At 37.6% G+C, this 18,304-nt stretch overlaps 1 protein-coding gene across 8 annotated transcripts in view; it reads right to left on the bottom strand.

Annotated features, from left to right (window-relative positions):
* The window catches only part of Mctp1 (multiple C2 and transmembrane domain containing 1), a 499,895-nt gene that overhangs the window by 221,874 nt on the left and 259,717 nt on the right, over positions 1 to 18,304 (bottom strand). For all 8 annotated transcript variants that reach the window (XM_033767611.1, XM_019209437.2, XM_019209438.2 and 5 more), the window contains exon 3: positions 11,811 to 11,953. In XM_033767611.1, the coding sequence (XP_033623502.1) occupies positions 11,811 to 11,953 (143 nt within the window). The remainder of the gene's footprint in view (positions 1 to 11,810; positions 11,954 to 18,304) is intronic.

The following is an 18,304-nucleotide window of genomic DNA, read 5'->3' as shown; positions in this document are numbered from 1 at the left end:
TTTGTAAAGTTATATTAAGGTCAAACTCAAGGTTTTGTCACAAGCAATTACTAGGGCTAATTCTAACATGAACACACAAGTAAAAATGAAGAAAGAAAAGAGAATGCATTTCTTCTTCCTGTCAATGTTACTCAGTATCTTCTCTGTGTCTTACATGGATCTTAACCATAATGTGGTAAGACAAGCAAAGTCCCCAACTTCTTGGATGCTACATTTAAGAACTGAGACAGCCAATAAAAACCTATCTATAGTTTAGTGATGAGAGCTATGAGGACAAGTAAAAATCTAAGGGGTATATTTGAGAGGTGCTATTTTAGACAGGGAGTCCTGGAAGGCTTCTGTGAGGAGGTGTATATGTGTACAGACCTACAGGATGGGAAATATAAGACCACGCTGAAATGGGGAAGACCACTCCAGTTGGAGGCATCAGCAAATGCAGGAGAGACTGTTGTGCTCAAAGATTAGTAAGAAACCAGTAGTGTTGAAAGAAACTGAGAGTTGGACGGTAAAAGGGGGTTGGAGGGACAGCTCAAGAGCCGGTCAGTTAAGGTCTTTTACAAAGGACTCCATGTAAATGAGAACTAGCTGGCTGCCACCCACTTATTAACTTTCTCACTCATTCTTTCCCCTGGCCAGTTGTTAAATACTTGTGACGTGCCAGGCAATATGCTAGACACTGAGTACAGTGTAGCAAGCAAAGATATCGTGCCTACAGGTTAGTGATGGGACAGGTGCTACACAAGGAAGCATAGAGCTGGTATATATATGTGTGTTGCCAATTTTGATATATGTTTTATGAAAAAAGAATAGGATATGAAAAGAAAGAATAAAGGAGATCTGAGAGGGCTTTTAAGAGGAAAATAAAGCTACTAGATGAGGTTTAGGGCTATGCTTCTTAATCTTTTAAAATATAAACTATATGTATTGAGCACTGAAATAAATGAGCATAAACGGATCAGTCCACTCCTGAGTGGGTGACCAGGCCACTGCATTTTCCAGCATGTGACAATCACAAGCCTCAGGAAATCAATATACTCCTGTATCCATTTCTTAGCATAACAGCTAGAAAGCCCAGTACCTAGGAAACAAAAGGTACAACAGCCTCGAATCAGTTACTGCTTTTTATACTAGTACAGGTAAACTTCAATTTTTTAGAAAACTGAATATGCAAAAATTGATTTGAAACCAAAAGATAAATACTTTGCATTACAAAAGGATTCTTAGACTTGAAGAGTCACAAGGGAATTGATTAAGTAATAAGCTTCCCTTATTATTCCCTTATGTCTTTTATATCATTCATTTTGCTGTCATTTGATTTACACACAGATTTTCAGGAGTACATTTACTGTGGAAAGCTCAGCACTTGTGCAATAAATATTCTCCCTGATTAATTACACTTCTGAGCCTTAGTCATCTGTTCAGAGGCATGTCACATGTGTGCACCACACATTAGATAACTGACATTTCAAAACTCACAGGTGGCTAAAGCATTATATGTTACAACAAAAAATTTACACAACACCTTACATAAATTTCTTATGCAATTCCTTCCAATCATGTCCTTTTTGGACTTCCAATCTTGGAGAAAAGGTAGGAGGCATATAAACACTGAGAACACGTGAAGTACATCCACACATAGGAACCCAGTGAATTGATCAGCACGGACAGCCCAATGGGGTGATTAGTGTATAAACTCTGTAATCACACACTGAGAATCCTTCCTACAGTCCTAGTCCTGGGATTTTACTTCAGCTCTTTATTCCTATTAATCAGTGATGTCTCAAACATGGGAAATAATGGAAATCCCAGAATGCATTTATTAATGAAATCACTGGTTATACTACTGGGGTCTAAGATCTATAAATCATCTGTCAGAGAGGGCATTATTATAGATGGATCTTCAGAAACACAGAGCACAGGAGAAGTAAAAAAGAAAAGTTATTCCCACTCAAATAGCAAGCAAGTCAATGTTTATTAATGCTTACTCAGTATTTCCTCTAATTGGGGCATAATTTTAAACACATTAGAAAGATTTTGTAACTTAACTCTCTCAGCAGGCACTTACTAAGGTATTGTTTCTATTTCTCAGATAAAAATTTTAAAGCTGAAAAAGTTTAGGTTATTTGCTCCCAAGATCTAGGACTAAGAAGAGGCAAGATTCAATTCTTGTAATGGATTTCAGAAACAGAGCACATTTAAATTTAACAAATATAACTTGGCACCCACTCTAGGAGAAGCACTGGGAATTCAAAAATGATTGATTTACACAAAATCTTTGCTTTCCTGGAACCTCCACTCTGGGAGCTGGAAACATTAGGTGAGAGTTGCTTTGGCTCAGGAATACCATATTCCATTTCTGAGTGAACTTAGGACAATAGACATTTTATCCTAAACAAGGAATTCACTTAGTAATGTAATTCAATATTTATCAAGAAAAATTGCTTTGGGCATGCGTCACTGAAAATCCTTTTGGATATAAGTCATAGAAACCTCAACTCAATGGCTTCAACATGAATGAAACTTTATTAATTCACATGACAAAATGTCTGCAGGTAATTATGGTTTCAGAGTAATTTTGACTTGGCAGTTGAAATGATTCATGCATTTGTTCATTTATTTGAAAAATATAGAATGAGCACTTGTTATCGGTCAGATACTGCTTTAAGCACTTGAAATATAGCAGTTAACAAAATCACCAAAAGTTTTGATTTCTTGGAGCTTACATGGGGGTTAAGGTGAGGAATGATATAGAAAATATGCACCTATGTCAGGTAGTAATAAGTGCAAAGGAAGAAAAACACCTCAGGGTACAGGAGTTACGTAAACTGTACTGGTATGTTTAGGAAGGACAGTAAGGGAAGAAGACCCGTGCATCAAATGTGGAGCCAGGGTAGGGAAAGTGCATTCAAAATGATAGGATGTGTGAGATTATTTCAATTTTTCATAGCTATTAAGACTTACTCTGAAGCCTAGATACAGTCTACTTTGAAGAAAGTTCCATGAACCTCTGAAAAGAATGTATATTCCACTGTTGTTGGATGGAAAATTTTGATGTCTTTTTAAGTTCTTGTGGTCCATACTGTAGTCTACATCTGGTATTTTTTGTTGATTTTATTTTTTTGTCTGAATGACCTTTATATCTGTGAAAATGGAATACTGAAGTCACTTGGTATAATTGTACTCTCTATTGCTTTATGTTGAGTGGGTTTTGTTTTATGAAATTGGGTATGCCAATGTTTGGTGTGTTTATGTTCATAACTGTTACATCTTCTTGGTGGACAATGCCCTTTACAATATGCAGTGAACTTCTTTGTCTCTTCCCAGTACTTCTGACTTGAAATCTGTTGTGTCCTGGCTAATTCTACTTACTTTCAGATTCCACTTGCATGCAATGTTATTTTCTATTCTTTTACTTTGATTCTGTGTATGTCTTTGTGGATAAGGTGTTCCTTGCAGGCAACATATACTATATTTGGGTCTTGCTTTTTAATGTAATCTAACAATATAAGTCTTTTGATTGGAGAATTAAGATCATTTACATTCGAGGTTATTGTTGCAAGATATCAGTAACTGCTGCCATTTTGTTATTTTTGTATTTGATTTTTCCAAATACTCATTTGATATTCTATTCTTCATTTGTGTGTAGTATTCCTTTAAATATAAGAAAAAGGATTTTGAAAGCTTTCACCGTAAAGAAATTATAAATGTTTGACCTCCTGATTGGGCCAGTCCTTGGACCCACTCTGCAGAGCCATAGGTGCTCATGAAGGGTAGTTTTCTGAGCTCCCAACTTTGAACATTGTTAAAGAAAGGGCAGGGGAAACCTGTAATAGAACCGAGTGGAGTTCAACCCTGCGGTTGGGAAACTCAAGTTAGGCTTTGTGGACTGAGGTCAGTCTGTGTCGTGGGGACCTACCATTGGCTAGCCGAGATCAGGGGATTCGGTTCTGCACATGGCTGTACATGTGGTATAATATGACAACAGAAACATAGTCTGAAAGAGGCCCTTCAAATTCTTTTTTTTCTTTTCCTCATTTCACCCTAGAATTTCTTTCTTTTTTCTGTCCTCTTGCTCCAACTTAGACTCTTGCTCCACCATATTATCCCTCATCTCCTTTTTATTCCTGCTCCTGCCCTAACTCAGACTTCTTCTTTTATTACTTTTCTTTTTCCTTTTTTTTGTTTGTTTCTTGTTGTTGTTGTTTTTCTTTTTTTTTCTTTATGTTCTTTTCTCCAGTCATTTTACCTCACTCATGGCTCTGTAGCTTCAAGGGAAGGCAAGCCCCTGTTACTGTTAAGGGGATATATTCTTGTCCTTATTCCTGCACTCTGTCTATCCCCTCTGAAGTTAATAGCTTCATAAAGATAGTAAGGTCATTCTACGTCCTCTGGTTTCACTTCAAACCTGCTCCAGTTCTTTCACTTATCTACTCCTCTCATCTTAACTCAGTGTAACCCCCCCATCCTAAATGGTAAAGAGGCTATATTGAAAAGAGTATTCACTGCAAACATATTTTGGGCTGCTTCTTGATATTAATTTAATTCACATGGTTTAATGGTGATAGATTAATGACTACCACAAGTGGTCAGTTTGCAAGCTGTGCTTGATCCTATTGGGCTGCTGAATGTATCAATTGGGATGAAGGATTGTGATTGATTTAATGAGTTGTTTTCTCTGATATTATGAAAATGAGGATGTCTATGAGTCATTAGAAACTCAAAAGCTAAAACGCAACTATATCAGGAAGATTTAAGTACTACCCAGAAATTAAACCAAGAACAACCCAACAACAAAAATAAAAATGAGAAAACACTTAAGCAAGACATAAAGACAGATTTCCAGTTCACCAATGGCAAACAATAGGACAACTGAGGATGAAAAGTCTGATAGTGAACCAGCAGGACACCCTGGACCCATAGCACAAGAGGTAACAAAACAGATCAATCAGGCTCTAGAAAAATTCAAATCAGAAATAATTTCCCAGTTAACCAGAGAGATGATGAGCAAAATGGAAGTCATGATTCCAGACTCTAGAACAGAAACTGACAAAAATATAGATGAGCTCAAGACCATGATAGATGCCATGAAGACTCAGCATAAGAAAGAAATGGAAACAATGAATGCCCAACAGAGGAAAGAAATGGAATCCATAAAACAGATTCAAACAGATATGCAGGAGATTAAAAACTCTATTGAAAGTGTACGTAACAGAATAAAAGATTGCTAAGACAGAATTTCAGATATAGAAGATAGGATCGCAGTCAGTGACCATGAAAAAAGAGGTCTCTCAAAAACAGTAAGGGATCATGAGAAATCAACCCAACAACTTCTAGATGATGCAAAGAAAAATAACATAAGACTGATAGGAATTCCTAAAATAGCAGGAGAAAACACAAATGACTTAAAAAAGCTCTTCACAGAATTAATGACAGAAAACTTCACAAACAGAAGGAAAGAATTAGACATACAGATAAGTGAGGCATATAGAACTCCAACTAGCCATGACAAAAAAAAATCTACACCTAGACATATAATAATCAAGATCCCAGAAATCCAACAGAAAAACAAAATACTACAAGCAGTAAGAGAAAAGAAACAAATCACACACAAAGGAAAGCCCATTAGAATCACAGCAGACTTTTCAACGCAAACCCTTAGGTCAAGGAGAGCCCGGAGTGAGGTATTCCAAGTCCGAAAAGAAAACAACCTCCAACCTAGACTGATGTATCTTGCAAAACTTTCTTTCAAAATAGATGGGGAAATAAGATACTTCCACAAAAAAGAACATCTGAGAAATTTCATGAACACCAAACCAGCACTACAAGGAATTCTAAACAATATCCTAGAAAAGGACAATGAAGGTCACAATACCATGAGGCCCAACAGACCAAATCAAATAGGCAAGGCAAGAAACTAAAATGAGAGGGGAGAAAAAGTAAAAACAGTCAACAAAAGAACAATAACATGACAATAATAAGTCAGAACATATCAGTTATAACCATCAATGTTAATGGCCTCAATTCACCAATCAAGAGAAATAGACTGGCAGAATGGATTAAGAAGCAAATTCCAACAATATGTTGTATACAAGAAACACACCTAGTGAAAAAGGAAGCCCATAGACTGAAAGTGAAAAGAAGGAAAACAATTCTCCATGTGTCAGGAGACCAGAAAAAAGTAGGGGTAGCAATCTTATTCACAGACAAAGTAAATTTCAAACCAAAACTCATTAAGAGAGACAAAGAAGGATGCTACATCCTTGAAAAGGGAACAATTCAAGAGGAAGAGTTGACAATCATAAACATATATGCACCAAATATAAATGCCCCCAACTATATAAAAAAATATTAAGTAACATGAAAAACCAAATAAGCACTAATACAATTGTAGTGGGGGATTTAAGTACCCCACTATTACAAATTGACAGATCATCGAGGCAGAAAATCAACAATGAAATAATAGAATTTAACCAAGCTTTGGAACACATGGACTTAATAGATGTTTACAGAGTATTCCACTCCACAAAATCAGAATATACATTCTTTTTGGATGCACATGGATCATTCTCCAAGATAGACCACATACTGGCTCACAGAACAGGTCTAAATAATTGCAAAAGAATTGAAGTCATCCCCTGTATATTATCAGATCACAGTGCAATCAAGCTGGAGATCAATAGCACAAGAAACTGTAGGAACTTCATAAGCACATGGAAACTGAACAACCCTCTCCTAAACAATCAATGGATTACAGAGGAAATTAGAGAAGAAATCAGACAGTTTTTACAAATAAATGAAAATGCCAATACAACATACAGGAATCTGTGGGACACAATGAAAGCAGTTCTACAGGGAAAATTCACAACATTGAATGCCCACACTAGGAAAACAGAACAGGCTCAAATAAACAACCTAATGATGAAACTTGGACTCCTAGAAAAACAAGAGCAAGAAAAACCCAAAACTCGAACAAGAGAGGAAATTATAAAGATCCGAGCAGAAATCAATGCAATGGAAACTAAGAAAATGATACAAAAAATAAATGAAACAAAGAGTTGGTTTTTTTGAAAGAATAAATAAAACTGACAAACCCTTAGCTAATCTTATCAAAAAAAGGAAAGAAAAGGCTCACATCCATGCAATCAGGAATGAAAAAGGCGAAGTCACACAGATCCAAAAGAAATCCAGAAGATCATTAATACCTACTTTGAGAACCTGTACTCCAATAAAATAGAAAACACAGAAGAAATGGACATATTTTTAGATGCATACAAATTACCAAAACTGAACAAAGAAGATAAAAACATTTTAAACACCCCAATTACAGTCAGTGAAATTGAAAATGTAATTAAAAATTTACCAACAAAGAAAAGTCCAGGCCCTCATGGATTCACTGCTGAATTTTACAAGATATTTAGAGAAGAACTACTGCCATTACTCTTCAAACTTTTCAATGAAATTGAAAGGGAAGCTAGTATCACTTTGATTCCCAAACCAGGGAAAGATGCAACTAAAAAAAGAGAACTACAGACCAATCTCCTTAATGAATATAGATGCAAAATTCTTCGTAACAGAAAACAGAATACAGAGGATTATCAAGAAGATCATGCATCCTGACCAAGTCGGATTTATTCCAGAGATGCAAGGGTGGTTCAACATACAAAAGTCAATAAACATAACACATTCTATTAACAAAATCAAGTTCAAAAACCATATGATCCTCTCAATAGATGCCGAAAAAGCATTTGATAAAATTCAACACCCATTCATGATAAAAACACTGCAAAAAATTGGAATAGATGGTCTATACCTCAATTTAATAAAGGTTATCTATGAAAAACCAATAGCCAACATCATACGGCCAAAAACTGAAAACCTTCATGTTAAAATCAGGAACAAGACAAGGACGCCCACTATCACCACTCCTCTTCAATATACTTCTGGAAACATTAGCCATAGCAATTAGACAAGAGAAAGAAATTAAAGCAATAACTCTACATTGAAGACCCAAAGAACTCCACCAAAAGACTTGAAGACTTAATTGACAGATTCAGTAGAGTATCTGGATACAAGGTGAACACCCAAAAATCAATAGCCTTCTTATACACAAATAACAGACTCACTGAGAGAGAAATAAGGGAAAAAATTCCTTTTACAATAGCACCCAAAAAAATGAAGTATCTAGGAATCAATCTAACAAAAGAAGCAAAAGATCTCTACACTGAAAACTACAGCACTGTGAAAAAAGAAATTGAAGAGGATATAAAAAAATGGAAAGATATCTCCTGCTCCTGGGTAGGAAGAATCAACACAGTGAAAATGGCCATACTACCAAAACTGCTATATACATTCAATGCAATGCCAATTGAATTTGCAACACTATATTTCACAGAACTAGAAAAAAGAATCCAAAAATTCATTTGGAACCATAAGAGACCTAGAATAGCAAAAGCCATCCTAGGCAACAGACACATGGCAGCGGGTATAACAATTCCCAATTTGAAACTATACTACAAAGCCACTGTGATAAAAACAGCATGTTACTGGCAAAGAAACAGACCTGAGGATCAGTGGAACAGACTGGAAGACACAAAAACAAACCCAGATATACTCAGCTACCTCATCTTTGACAAAGGAGTTGACCATCCTCAATGGAGAAAAGATAGCCTCTTTAATATATGATGTGGAAAAACTGGATTTCAACCTGCCAAAGATTAAAACTAGGCCCTTATCTTTCACCATGCACTAAATTAAAATCCAAGTGGATTAAAGATCTAAAGAGTAAAACAGAAACACTAAAGTTGCTGGAAGATAAGTTAGGCACAACTCTTGAAGACACTGGCATAGTAAAAGACTTTATGAACAAATCCTCAGTAGCACTGGAACTAGCAGATAGAATCAACAACTGGGATCTCATTTTATTAAAAAGCTTCTGCACTGAAAAAGAAATCATCAACAGAACTAAAAGACAGCCTACAAATTTTTACCAGCTGATCCTCAGACAAAGGACTATGATCTAGAATATATAAAGAACTCAAAATATTCAGCCCTCCCAAATATAAGGACCCGTTTCAAAAATGGGCATCCAAAATGAATAGACATTTATCAAAGAAGGAAAAGCAGCAAGTAAATATATGAAAAAATGTTCCACATCACTGATCATTCGAGAGATGCAGATGAAAATAACACTGAGATTCCACCTCACCCTGGGACTTCATGTTCCTTTAGCTACAGATGGGAAGGTTGTAGGCTTAATATTTTCTTTTCTTTCTTTTGTTTTTTTCATTTTGGTACCAGGAATTAAACTCAGGCATGGTGCAAGGCAGGCATGGTGCCACTGAGCTAAATTCCCAGCCCGGCTTAATATTTTCTAACCATCTTTTCACAGATGGATTTTCATCAAAAAAGAATCAATTAGTTTTTAAGAAACCTTGCAGGCAAGACTAATTATCCAATGAATGTTGAAGGATTTAATGTGATTTTGGGGCTCATACTTCACCAATTTAGGGGAAAGGATGAGGCACATCCCACTGTGGTAGTAAGAAGTTTGGTTACTGAAAAGTCAGAACATAGGAGCACAGAACATGACATGAAGAAAAGGGAAGTTAGGTATAAAAATAAAGCAAGTAAGTTTTTAACAAAGAATTAGTCTTGCAATTCCTTAAGTTTTCATCTTTAAAAAAAAACTACATTCACTGAAAGGAAAGGCTTAAAAATTATTTTGGCAAGGCCAGGCGTGGTGGTGCATGCCTGTAATCCCAGCACTCGGAAGGCTGAGACAGGAGGATCACTGTGAGTTCGAGACCAGCCTGGGCTACATGGTGAGTTCCAGGTCAGTCTCAACTACATAGTGAGACCCTGTCTCAAAAAACAAAAACAAAAAATATTATTTTGGCAATATAATAGAGAAGGAAGTTTTCTTCCCCAATATCTTTACCCTTCTCACTTCCCAAGTAAAGAATTTTGTTTGCAACCAGGAATGATGGAGCTTAATTAACATAACTTAATTTTTCTTACTGCCTCAGATCAAGTATTCAAAAGAGATTGGCAGGGCGGTGTGGTGGTGCATGCCTGTAATCCCAGCACTCGGAAGGCTGAGACAGGAGGATCACTGTGAGTTCGAGACCAGCCTGGGCTACATGGTGAGTTCCAGGTCAGTCTCAACTACATAGTGAGACCCTGTCTCAAAAAACAAAAACAAAAAATATTATTTTGGCAATATAATAGAGAAGGAAGTTTTCTTCCCCAATATCTTTACCCTTCTCACTTCCCAAGTAAAGAATTTTGTTTGCAACCAGGAATGATGGAGCTTAATTAACATAACTTAATTTTTCTTACTGCCTCAGATCAAGTATTCAAAAGAGCTATCCAAAATGATTCAACTTTCATGGAATAAACACATTGAACACTGCACCTAGAAGGCCTCTAAGGCCTCTCTTCTTCTGTGGTAGAAGTTTCTTTTCAGCTTGTTTTTTTTTTTTTTTAGTTGTTGGTTTCATGGTAATTTCAAATTTACTTTCCACTCTCCAAAGGCTTCTTCTGTTTCTTATCACCAAGAGCTCTCTTTCCTTTCTTCTCTCCAACGTGCCTCTTGCACATGACCCCATTCTCAGCCACTTTGGCCTCTGCTGCTGCTGCTGCTCTCTTACCCACCCAGAGTTTGTGACAGCTAACGTGGGGAAAAATGATGCTGGCCATGGTCTTACTAAATGGCTGGAGCTCCAACATCATTCTCAGGGGTTTCAGTGGGGTCTTTTTCATTACTCTGCCAGGAGCAAGTTCAGAACGTTCTAATTGCTTATGTTAAGCACAGCCATTCCAGGGATTCTTCTGAAGCGTTCAATGATGCCATTTTTCTCATTATCCATGATGCAGGGTCCCCTTGGCTGCATATGATGGCTTCTCGCTTTCCCCTTGGTAGCAGCATTCACTGGAAAGTATGGATCATTTGGCTAACACTCTAGCCCTGAAGTTTTTAAGAAACTATACATCCTCCTTAGTCTTGAACCTTTCAATTTTACCTTTAACAACCAGGAAGTCTGGGAAGTTACTCAATGTGACAACCTTTAAACATGACTAGTTTTGAGGGGGAAGTGGCCGGGACAGAGCAGATTGCACATGGCTTTTTGATTGACAGGGATGAGCGGTTCCAGCTTTTGGTTGGTGCAAATGTGGGGCCTCCTCTTCTCTAAAGTGTCTCTGCTGGACATATGAGTTCCATCACCACAAACTCTGGGAATTCACACCACAGCTCTGCCAGCATCCAGGACTCAGCATAGGGTTTAACGAGCTGATCGCTTGCAGAGAACATAGGGCCACTGGTCATTTCTGTGTCAACCAGGTGGGAACCAAGTTCACCATATTGGTTGAGTGAGAGTCTTGCACACAGCAAAGTCACGTTTTTCCAGGTGGCTTCTCCTTCTTGGAGCACTCCCATGTCAGTAGACAATGCCATGGCGGGGGTAGGGGAAAGCCTTCGTCCTCTTAACCTAGCAACTCCTACAGGAAGAGTTAAAAAAATAATTCTTAAGCAGAGAAGCTAGGTTCTGTGTTAAGCTTCCCCTCTTGCTAGATTATTTGGACACTTATTTTCATATGCTCCCAAAGTGTACTGAATCAGTTGATAGCACCGAGCTGAAGGAGACATGCGTCTCAATGCTCCTGAATGCAAAAGAAACACCCTGAAGAAAAAATGCCTTCACTAGCATCATCCGTACATGAACCTCACTGGACAGACAGACATGATAAAAAGACTTAAACAAGGATTTCTATGTCAAATTACAATAGGGATAAACAAACAAGAGACCCACCTTTATATATAATGGTTCTCGAAGATGATCGACAAGAATGCAAGCTTTCTCCTCCCACACAGGATTGAGGTTCTTGTGTATTATTTTACTTCTAAAAACTTCTTTTCTTCCAATTTTAAACTTCACGTATGGATCACTTGTCCCTGTTAAGGAGAGACAGATTGATCCATGTCAATCACACCTTTCTATGGATGCAAGATGACTGCTCATTAAAACATCAGGAAGAATCTAAAGGAAGAAAATTTAATTAGGGTTTATCATGCAGGAAAATAAAGGTTGTGTTTTGCCTAAATCTTTCATTATATATTGAAGCAACAGTAAATTATCATTTTTATTGTTGTTATGGTATCTTCTGATCTTAATTGTGTAACTTTGTCTTGGCATTAAAAAAACTTGACCGTATGATGAATATGACTTTAATTCCAATTATAAATAATAGAGCTTAATCTGATGTTTCTATTGGTGTCATCTTGTCAATTATAAAAATGTTGATCAGTTATATTGGCGGATTTATATATGCTGCTAAAATTTTACATTAGTTTAATGGGCTTAGAGAAATTTGAGTCCCAAACTGAGAATCTTTTATTTATTTTTTGGGGGGTGCCATATTCTCTCTTGCTTAGAAGCTTTAATTTTAGAATGTTCGGAAGGGGTAGAGGTCACAAGGGAAGGTAGTATTCCTGGGATAGAGAACACTGTTTATTAAATGACTGGATACTTAGTGTTATGCTTTAACCCCTCCCAAGTTTTCTCTATGAAAAAGAAAATCACAAATGTGAAGTTGAATATGAATACATAGCAAAAAAGAAATGGAGTTAAGATTCCAACCAAAGCTGTTTTGCCTTTTTGCATGTGTGGAAAGTTTTGCATATACTTTTCCATTATATCTTCAAGAGAAAAAGCCTTTTCACTTATATATGTAATATAGTATAATATAATATATATCACATATGTAATATAACAATATTAATATATCAACTAATATACATATGATATACTAATATGCATTTGGAGACTAATATCTAATATATTATCTATTAAATAATATATATGTATTCACATTTGAGCATGAAGTTGAGAGATAAGACCAACTTTGACTTAAGTTGAATTGATTGTTATTAAATAAAGTTCCCTACAGAAGGTGAATCATTCACTTCCCATGTAAATTATTCTAGTGTGTAATAATCTTTGTCATCGGGAAATAATTCTTTGTATCAGGTTCAACTCCTTTATGATAAAGCTAGACTTACTTCTTAATGTTTTGTTCAAACTGACCCTACAATTGATAAGTCTGATTTATAAGACTTAAAGAAAAATATGATCAGGGCTCTGGACAATGTAGCAGCTTATAGGTGTTAGCCATTACAGTTATGAAACAGTTATCCTTGAACTTACATTATATATCCCTTCTCAATACTCTTCACCTCAATGACATATAAACATTTAGGTTAAATATAAAGATTGACTTCAACAACTCATTTGTTATATTTAATCATTTGAGGCTCTCTTAAAACTTTCCACATTCCTCTCCCTCAAAGTATAATATCTTGGTTTTATTTGCATAGATCAAAGTATAATGAAATAATGATTCCACTTTCCTATTTGTGAAACTCCATTTTATTTGGACAGCTTGAGCTTATAAAAGTAGAAAATAAAAATATTTAAAAAATGTAAATGTTGGCTGCTTCATGTTAACCTGTTGAAATTCTTTCCTTAGGGGAAGCAATACAAGCAAAATGCTTAATGGTTAAAAAGGGTATTTTTATCTTAGTGGTTTCAACTATGGACTGAGTACTTGGGGAGGTAGGGGTGTTGGCAGCACCTATTTTGAAAAATATTAAAATCAATGAAACTATTTAAATTTTCTCAATCATATCCCAGATCAAATTATTTTCACTGGTTTTTTAAAAAAATCACCTATGTAATTATTGTTACCTGTAAAGACACAGTAATCTCTGTAAGATCAGAATTCAGCTGGATTACTGTTTCATAAATCTCCATCAATTGCTATAGAATCAGGCATACTGTAGGTCCTCAATAACCATTTGGTAAACAAACTTAAAAATAATTTAATGATGTGTGGGTCAGGAAGGTATTCTATAAACATTGCTTGCTGAAAAATGTAAAATTGGGAACCTCTCTTTTTAAATTTGGGGAGATAGGAAAGCTATTCAAAAGTTTCCACAGCTGTGTTTCCATAGCCCAATATCTCGAATTTTCCAGCCTGACTGCATGGTGTAACCTTTCTGAAGTGAGTTCCAAAGGTTTACAACGGCTCCTGTGCACCGGGCAATAAAAGCCTTCCCCACAAAGGTACATCTGCAGGTGATAGCTGAGGACAAGGAAAGGTCTCTGGGGGTCTAAAGCAGAAGGCTCAAAGCCACGTGTTAAATCTCTTGCCCTATTTTTGCAGGATCACTGTTTCCTCTGCTTAGACCAAATAAGATTTGGTTACCAGGTTTTCAGTATAAGAAAAATTGGAATATTACGGGTGAATGGAAGCCTGTGAGAATGTAGTAAAGGACAATATGAGATGAAGGAAGAATAATTTTAAATTTTGAAGAGAACTTTCAATATTTTTTAAAAAAATCTTTTGCTTTTTGGAGCACTTTGGAATGGGGCCAAAAGGTCCCAAGAGAAACTATGGGCTTACAGGTGGGACAGATGGTACCAAAAACAAGATGGGTCTGAGAACGAAAACAGGATGGTATGCATGTAAGAACAAACAGCTGAATGGACTAGACTGGAAAACTCAAAAATAGACTAATAAAACATTCTATTTGACAAGGCCATAACAAAAAATAGGGAAAAGAATCAATACAAAACCAGCTCATCGTATAGAAAAAGATGAAGCCAGTTTCCCTACCTTGTGCCGTATGCAAAGATGGAGTCCTAACAATTCTGATAGCTAAATGTGAATTTTAATTTCACAAAGCTAATAGAACATATGGGAATGAAAGCAAAGGAAAAGATTTCTTAAATAACCAAAAAATTTAAAGTGTGTGTGTGAGAGAGAAGGGAGAGGGAGGTAAGGGGGGAGGGAGAAAGAGGGAGAGAGAGATTATATACAGCTGAGAATTTCTGTTCAACTGAGGAAACTGTGATAAACTTAACCAGCAAATGCTACCCTACAAATATTTGCTGTACCTGAAAGATAAAGGAAATTAATATCTTGAATAAAAAGGAATTTTTGAAAATCAGTTAAAAAAACAACAAGAAATTCATAGGGAAATGCTATATTTTATGTGTAGTCAGCCTACAAGAAGGAAGCCAAAATAACAAACAGGTAAATGAAATAATGACAAAAACACTAGTAATCAGAGAAAGACAGATAATTAAAGCAGTGAGAGGTGATTTTTCAGGAGCAGAACAACATTTAGAAAATTGGATGTTGTAGGTCTAAATATCACTTTGTGGGCCTGCTCTCATCTTGGAGTAGCATTCCTGCCTCCCCAGAATTGAACTTGGCTCCTGGCCTCTTGGTCCTGCAGGTTGCTGGGATTCAGGTTCACCCCCAGTGCAAGGCTGAGTGTCCTGCTTCTGGATACTCTGTAATGTAACACCCCTGAAGTCCAGGGTGTGTGACAATTGTTTTATTATATCCAGGCATTCTGCAGTGCAGGAATTAAGACAGGACATTGTAGGGCTGTCCCATCTCTGCTCTAAGAGATCTGGGCTTCCGCTAGAAGGAGTCAAATGTCTTGAAGTTAGAATCTTCTGTCTGCGGTTGCTATGGTGTGGATATTGTTTGTGCTTTCTAAAACTCACGTCAGAGTTTAATCCCATTGTGCCATATTAGAGGATGGAAACGTGATCTGACTACGGTATTTAGAAGCAGGGGAGCTTTGGGAAGCAGTTTAAATTAGGTTAGGTCATGGGGCTGTGACCACCATGATTCTATCCTGGGGGCTTTATAAGAGAGAGGTAAAACTTAGGACACACACATGAGATGCTGCCCCCTGCCACGCAATGCTCTGCCACACCTAGGATTTTGCCAACAAGAAGGTCACCACCAGATGCAGGTCCTTAAGTTTGGATCTCTGCAGCCATGAACCAAAATAACCTGCTTTTAAAAAATGCATGTAACTTTCCCATTCTGTGTGTTGTTACCGCTAAAGAAAGCAGACAAGACCCTTGTAGGCCGAGGTCTATCTGCTAAGCACACACCTGCCCACATCCTCTCCGTGTGATGATTTTCTTACGTGGGACCGTTTGTCTTTCTTACAGTATGACAGCAAGATTCCAAGACAAAGCAATGAAAGTGTACGGCATTTGAACAATTTAGACCTTCTGACAACATAGTCTAAACAAGGGCACACAGATATACTCTATTTGTCAGGGAAATTAGAAAGGCTCATTGAGGGGTCAAGGGAGGGGACACAATACTACCACCTGGGGCGAGGAATGCTAAAGTCACATTTTAAGAAGAGCATGTGGGATGACATATATTCCTGCAACCATTTGGAACATGAATACTACGGCCCTTCAGTGTGGAAGTGAACAATGTGAGGGAGACGTAATGTAGGAAGAGGATGGGGAAGGAGAGACACTGACTTTTGGAGGAGGAAGAAGGCCTTCATGTTCTCAGCTTGAGTAGACACAACAGTCTGGCCCCTCCTGATAAAAGTCCCTGGCCTCTCTTTTCCCAGAGTCTTGCTTTAAAAATCTTGTAATTTCTCCTCTGCCCCTTGGAGATGTAAATTCTCTCCCTCTCTCTGGCCAGGTTTACACACCCATGAATGTCTTAGGGACCAGAAGCTATTTCTGTGAAAAGCGACCAAACATACTAGGAGTTGATTGACCAAGACTAATTTTCTGGCCCGCTAGCAATTCTATGCACTGATTTCCTTGTCTGTTCCTTTTTCTAGAGTACTTTTCTGGCTACAGCTGAGATCTCTGAGGGACACAATGGAGACTATCTAGTGTTAGTGAGTGTGCGCAGATGGGAAAACTTGTGCTCTACTGATGGGAGGAAAGAATGTTTTAGCAATTTTCTGAAAGCAATCTGGCCATTTCGCATGGAATTATGTATATGCCTTACGATCCAGACATTCCGTTTCTGGGCCTTTATTCGACAGGTCCAAAGGGACTCCTTATGAAGGTATGTACTGAAACATTACTTGTAGTTACAGCTACCTGGACATCTTCCACATGGGAGAGGAAGGTAAAGAGCAACAGACATATATACAGACAATAAGGAAGCAGCTGGAAGTGAGGAATTTGTTCAACAGACAATATCTAATAGCAAAATGATAAGTAATAAATACAAGAAGTAAGGTCTCTAATATGACATCATATAGGTAAATAAAAGCCACAATCACATGAAGTGGTTTATATTCTACTTTGTTACATGCAGTTCAAGAATGTGTGTAAAATACCAGTGAGGTCTTTTATGTGGGCTGAAGGAAACTGGAGTGGGAGATGTCATTAAATGCAGATTTAAAAAAAGAAAAACAGGGAAAAGCTCTTGCATCCCCATAGTATATGAGTGTGGTTAAACCTGCACTTTAAAAATAAGCACTAAGAGACAGGTAAAAGTAAGAACTGAAAGAAAGAATTAAAAGGGAGGAAGAAAGGGGAAGGGAGGGGAGACTAATTACACCAGTAAGCCAGTGTGGGAAGGCATGGATCAGACAGAGTCGGAGCGGCTCTGCCAAAGCCTCCACACAGTGTCCACGTGGCGCTCTGGGACTGCGCCTTCAGTTTCCCAGGGCGACTGCTCCAAAGGCAAGGTGCACCCAGCCTGGTGTTTCTCATGATCTGACGGCTACACTTGGATTAGTTCCGGCTTCTGTAGGAAGCATTTAAAGACTACAGCTGCCACAGAAAACGTGGCTCATGGTCCTTTTCTCTGTCTTCATGTTTCCTGAGTGACTTCTGGCCCATGGTTGGGCTATTTACTTGCTGTAATTATTATTACTACTATATAATGTATAATAAAATGTGCCTAACGTTTCATCATGACCTAGAAATATATGCTTTCACCTTTCCGTACCCATCCTTTCCCCTCTTTGTTGTTATGAAGAAAAAAGGGTTATATATAACATATGTCTGAATCCAGTTCTTTGGGTGTGTAGTGAAAGGGACCATGGGGACATTCACGACCTAGGACACCATTTTATGTTTTCAGCTCCTTCTCTGACGACACTAGCAGGAAGGGAGGACGCCAGCATCTTAGATAGCCTGATGTAGTGTCCCTCGCTGAACAACTGTATCCTTTCCATGCGTGCTCCGCGTCCCACACTTTCTCAGACGCTCAGGTTCTCAGCTTGTTTAGTTATTTTCTCCAACACCTTCAGATTCTACCTCTTTATTGGTAGCTCCTGCTCAGCATTCCATGGTCCTGAATTACTCCGAGTCCTCCCCATTTTGGATGTTTCTTCAACTTCCAGAGTTTCCTAGTCACACTCACTTGGCTTTCATCTCCCTCTCACCTTTTAAACCACCCCACTGAAGCTTGTTTCCATGCCCTCCTGGAGAAAGCTTCTGCCAAG

The sequence above is a fragment of the Fukomys damarensis genome, unplaced genomic scaffold (genome assembly GCF_012274545.1).
Source record: "Fukomys damarensis isolate Sample0158 unplaced genomic scaffold, DMR_v1.0_HiC HiC_scaffold_3, whole genome shotgun sequence".
In the NCBI taxonomy this organism is placed as follows: domain Eukaryota; kingdom Metazoa; phylum Chordata; class Mammalia; order Rodentia; family Bathyergidae; genus Fukomys; species Fukomys damarensis.
Note: the sequence above shows the minus strand (reverse complement) of the source record. Positions and strands in the feature narration are given on the sequence as shown.